At 41.7% G+C, this 4,676-nt stretch overlaps 1 protein-coding gene across 1 annotated transcript in view; it reads right to left on the bottom strand.

Moving 5' to 3' along the window:
- LOC104532034 (mitogen-activated protein kinase kinase kinase 20) overlaps nucleotides 1-4,676 on the bottom strand; it is a 46,307-nt gene that overhangs the window by 20,132 nt on the left and 21,499 nt on the right. The window contains exon 2 of the mRNA XM_010177115.2: nucleotides 1,568-1,655. Coding sequence (XP_010175417.1) covers nucleotides 1,568-1,655 — 88 coding nt within the window. The remainder of the gene's footprint in view (nucleotides 1-1,567; nucleotides 1,656-4,676) is intronic.

Raw genomic sequence — 4,676 nt, forward strand, 5'->3', positions numbered from 1 at the left:
CACAGGACTCCAGTCTCCTTGGAAGTTGCAGGGAGAACCAATCCAATGCAGATTGTTTTAAAAAAAGCTTTTTTCTTTAGCCAGAGTGGAATCAGAGCTCCTCAAGTAACAAAGTGTTTGGACTATGCAGCGTAGTCTCTTTCTCACAGATGGTTAAAGAGTCCCCATTCCCAATGACATAATGAACTACTTTAGCTGCTGTCTGTCCTGTGACTGGCAGGCAGGTCAAATGTCCTCCAAACACTGACCTTTTGTGAGATCAAACTGAGGACTTTCTGATCCAGACGTCATCCTGAATTGTTGATTACACACCTCCTTGGTTACTCTGCTTGCTGGTTTATACTTACTACACTTATGTTACAGTAAAATTCCATTATTTGATTTATTAGCTTTCTATTATTGTTACCTGCTTCAAGAAGGTATTCAAGTTCCTGTCTATATGCTATCACCAGTGCATCCTCTGAGTGGTGTAGACTATGGTCACTCCCGTGCACCTCTGGAGTACTGGCTGCAGCACGGTAGCCTCCAGTAGGCTGATAATCCTGTAAGCAAAGCTCCCCATGCTCTGAACAGTGCTGTATCTCAGATGCGCTCCCACCAGATTACACTGCCATCTACTGTGATAATTGGACGTCTAAGAGACAGGTAGAAATAACTGAATGCTGACAGGTTCTGTCCACCATCTGAGAACCAATAAAAACCTGAATGGCAGTGTTTCAAACCGGTATCAGACTGTGCCACATGCAAAGACTACTCTTTGCATCAAACTCTCTGAAGCATTACAGACATGCCAAAACACGCCTCCTAATCCACACTTTCATGGTTTTTACCTCTACAAACATTGCTTCAGCAGACTGAATATTTCTTAGCTTTGAATTAGTTTTCTACTACTGTCTTACCTAGTTTCCACCATACAGGAATGGGAGAAATTACATTATCTGTAACGTAATTTTATATCCGGGCCAACTGCCAGGATAAGGGAAGGAAGCTTAAAGTGGTGATAGAAAAAAAACCCAAAGCCACAAAAACCAACCTCCACATAATTCTAGGAATGCCAGAACGAATTAAACCTAGGTTCCTAGGTTCCAATGAATAAAGGGAGTTGCTTTATAGTGTCTAATCAACCCCTGACTCTATTTCAAGCTCTTTCCATGGCTGGGAAGTTCCCAGTGCTATTTTCAGTACAGGCAGAATTCATGGTGCAGCTTTGGTCTGAGCAGACTCTCAGCCTTCCTTTTTCACAGAACTTCATATCATGAAACCCTCTACTTCTGTCATACATCAGTTAAAATGGAAAAGCAATTCACAGAACAGAGTGAAAGTTTCTATTTAAAGGAGTGTTGAGTCTGTGCATTAAGAACTCCCCAGGCTCCAATTGCCTCTGTGCTGCTCCCAGCCTGCTGCCTACCTCCAGCACACACATTTACACTGAGGCAGGTGGTGCCAAGCACTTCAACATTCAAAGAAGGTCAGAACAATTAGCAAAACACTGAAATTGGGTAAAGCTAATACTGTGTAACATTGTAGTTTTACAGAATCAAGACAAACGTCAGACAAAAATCCTTACCTGTAACTATGCCATAATTTGGCGGTTCAATGACAGCTCCGTAGAACTGAATGATGTTTTTGTGACTGAGCACACTGAGTATTTCTGCCTGTTGAAAACAAGCAAATAAAAAAGTTAAACAATTAAGAATAGGGCATTTACTACAATAGTTTCTTTTATACCTAAGAGGGTATACACATATACATAAGATATCTATAACACATGGGTATTTAGGAAAGACTGTCCACAAATGCTTGGCATTTGAAAACCTCATGAGGAAGTTTGGCAGATGAATGCTTAGTATGTTTGGGGGAAAAAAATAATACATATATATATTTTCAGACATTTTCATGGCCAAGGCACAGAGGTAGAAGCTAGGACTTTGGGAAAACTGAAGGCTTTGGAAAACTTTGTTCAAAGAAAGATCTGAGATTTTTGGCAGAGTTGCAGCAGTCCTATCCAGAATTTGTGTTTATGCACAAAGTACTACGGGTTCAGCGAGTCCAGCGCTTCAGGCTGTTAGAGCATTCCATGTACACACAGCTCCGAGATCCAGTGTTTACTGGAAACGTGGAGTTTCCAGGCATGCGCTGTAGAGTCTGATTGAATACACACAGCAAGCATGTTTGAGACTGCCAAATAGCCAGCAGTGCAGCTGAAACTGCGCCTCAGAGCAGGCTGCAGATGTTTGGAAATTCTGTATAAATATACAAAACCTTCATATTCCACTTGAACAATGCTTCTAGGTTTGAGAAAGAGGCTATGAGAGAATAGAGCATATCCACAGAAATTAAGACATATAGTCCCTGTGGTTTTTGAGAGAAAAGAAGGCCAGGTGTCTCCTTCAAGGTCTCTCTCAACAGTTTTGCCTCTGTAGTATATTGAAATAAACTCAAGAGATTTTAGACACATGTTTTTACACAAATATACATATTATGCAAATACAGATATATACTATTATATATTTTTCTCTACAGCAATGTATTACTCCAAGACTTTGAGATTATGTTAACTCTATACCAGTCAAGAGCATCTAATAAGAACAAATCACAATTAATTCCTCTGAACTTACAAAAGTATCTGATCTGACAGATCCCTTCTCAAATCCTGGCTGTAGGAATGTTGCTGCTTACCTACAGGTGCATCTCCCACATTTCCTTATATAGTTACCAATTACATTATTTTGTGGCCTTGTAGATTCACTGAAAACAGGAAGACTGTAGCAGCTTCAATGCAGAAAACCATGGTACATCAGCCAGTGCTACTGTAAGAAATTCACCAACATAGCAAAACAGCATTTTTTGGGCCTATGTTTTATAGGTGGTACCATGACACACGAGCATAACTGCATGATTACAGATAAAGGCATCAGATGGCTCAATTTTTTGCTGTTGTTGTTTAAAGCCTTTTCTGAGTAACTTGAACATTGTTTTGAATTAAGACCTTTATCTTTAGCTAATGCTGTGACATTTCCACATAGTCAATTAAATCTTTGACTATAGCCATGAACTAAACTTGGGTTGCATTAGTTCTTCATGCTGCTTAGCCTGCTCAGCAAGGGAAAACAGTGTTAGCGTGAAGCGAGACATATTTTTTCACAGTATCAGAAAAGTAAGGTTTAAAACGTATGCTGTTTTCAGCAAATCATACTGCAGACTGGCTCACCTACGAGTGAGTCCATGAAATAACTTAATTGGCAGCTATTGAAGCAAATGTGTGAAGACTCGCCTGCAGGTAAACAGCAACACTCCTACAGCCAGTCAAGGGCTCTGAGAAGGGATCTATCAGATCAGCAAGGGATCTGTCCGCAGAAGGAGCTCTGCCCTCCAGCTGCAGCCCCACCAGCTCCCCAGGGCAGGGGACTCCAGCAGCAGTGGCACTGCCCCTTTCGCCAGCCGTACCTCCCACCTCCTTCAATAGCCTGGAGGATGCAGATGACAGCCTAGTCATTCAAAACTCCACCTCCATGGGCTAGCACACCCGAGACCCCTATACTTCAAAAACTCCTGTACTGTTTTTATCTTCTTTAGGAAATACTAAATTGGGGAATGTCCTCTAATTCCTACCCACATTTCTGCTGGATAACCAGGAGACCTAATACCCCTGAGTATTGCTAGAAATGAGACAGGACTACGTAACATTAGAGAAACTATCTAGATCATCTTTTCCTGAAAGAAAAGATGACCTTGGTCAAGAGGAGCAGACTAAAACTATCTTCTTGTATAGTACTTAAAAATACAGGTCTTCAAAGCATGGCGCCCACCACCTGCTGGGCATTTACAATAGTCGTACCTCAACAGGTCATTAGAATTAAACTGACTGATCTCACATTTAACTTTCCCATGGCATAGTGTATTTAGGTCCTTGCTACAGAAGTACTACTAGATGAATCTTTTTAGAGAATGATTACAAATACCACATGACAAACACATCCAAGTGCCATAGCTCACTATTCCACTGCAGCAAAGTGCAGAAGGCAGTGACTGTCCTCCATCTCACACAAGAAACTGATGGATCCAGTAAAAACCCACCAGACTCAATGGACAACAGGAGGGGCTGCACTGCAACCACGCCACCAGCAAAACCCAGGCCCACCAATCACCCAGTGCTACCATGAAATGGAAAACAAGCAAGAGTTTGTTCCATGAAATGGAAAACAAGCAAAAAATAATCTGGAGATATTCAAGACCCGCCTGGACGCCTTCCTGTGTGATCTCATTTAGGTTCCTGCTCCGGCAGGGGGATTGGACTGGATGATCTTTCGAGGTCCCTTCCATTCCCTAACATTCTGTGATTCTGTGATTCTGTGAAGAGAGGAGCACTAGGCCAAGAGGGCGAGTCCTTCACTGCCACAGGCATACTGACACACAGTGCTTTATTATTTGGAGATTCAAAATAATTATTTTCTAAGATTATCTTATTTGCAGTATATTACACACTAAGATCACATTCCAGGTGTATGAAGAAATGCGGTGTCGACTGTGGCTAATACCATCATCTTCACATTGATGTTCATACTCTAAACTGGGATTTAACAGACACCAAAGCGAGCTTCCATCTAAGAATAAGGAAAGGCACCTACTAATTGCCCAAAGACATCCCAAATTAAGAACTGGGGGGGGGGGGGGGG

The sequence above is a fragment of the Antrostomus carolinensis genome, unplaced genomic scaffold, assembly GCF_000700745.2.
Source record: "Antrostomus carolinensis isolate BGI_N321 unplaced genomic scaffold, ASM70074v2 scaffold48651, whole genome shotgun sequence".
NCBI lineage: Eukaryota > Metazoa > Chordata > Aves > Caprimulgiformes > Caprimulgidae > Antrostomus > Antrostomus carolinensis.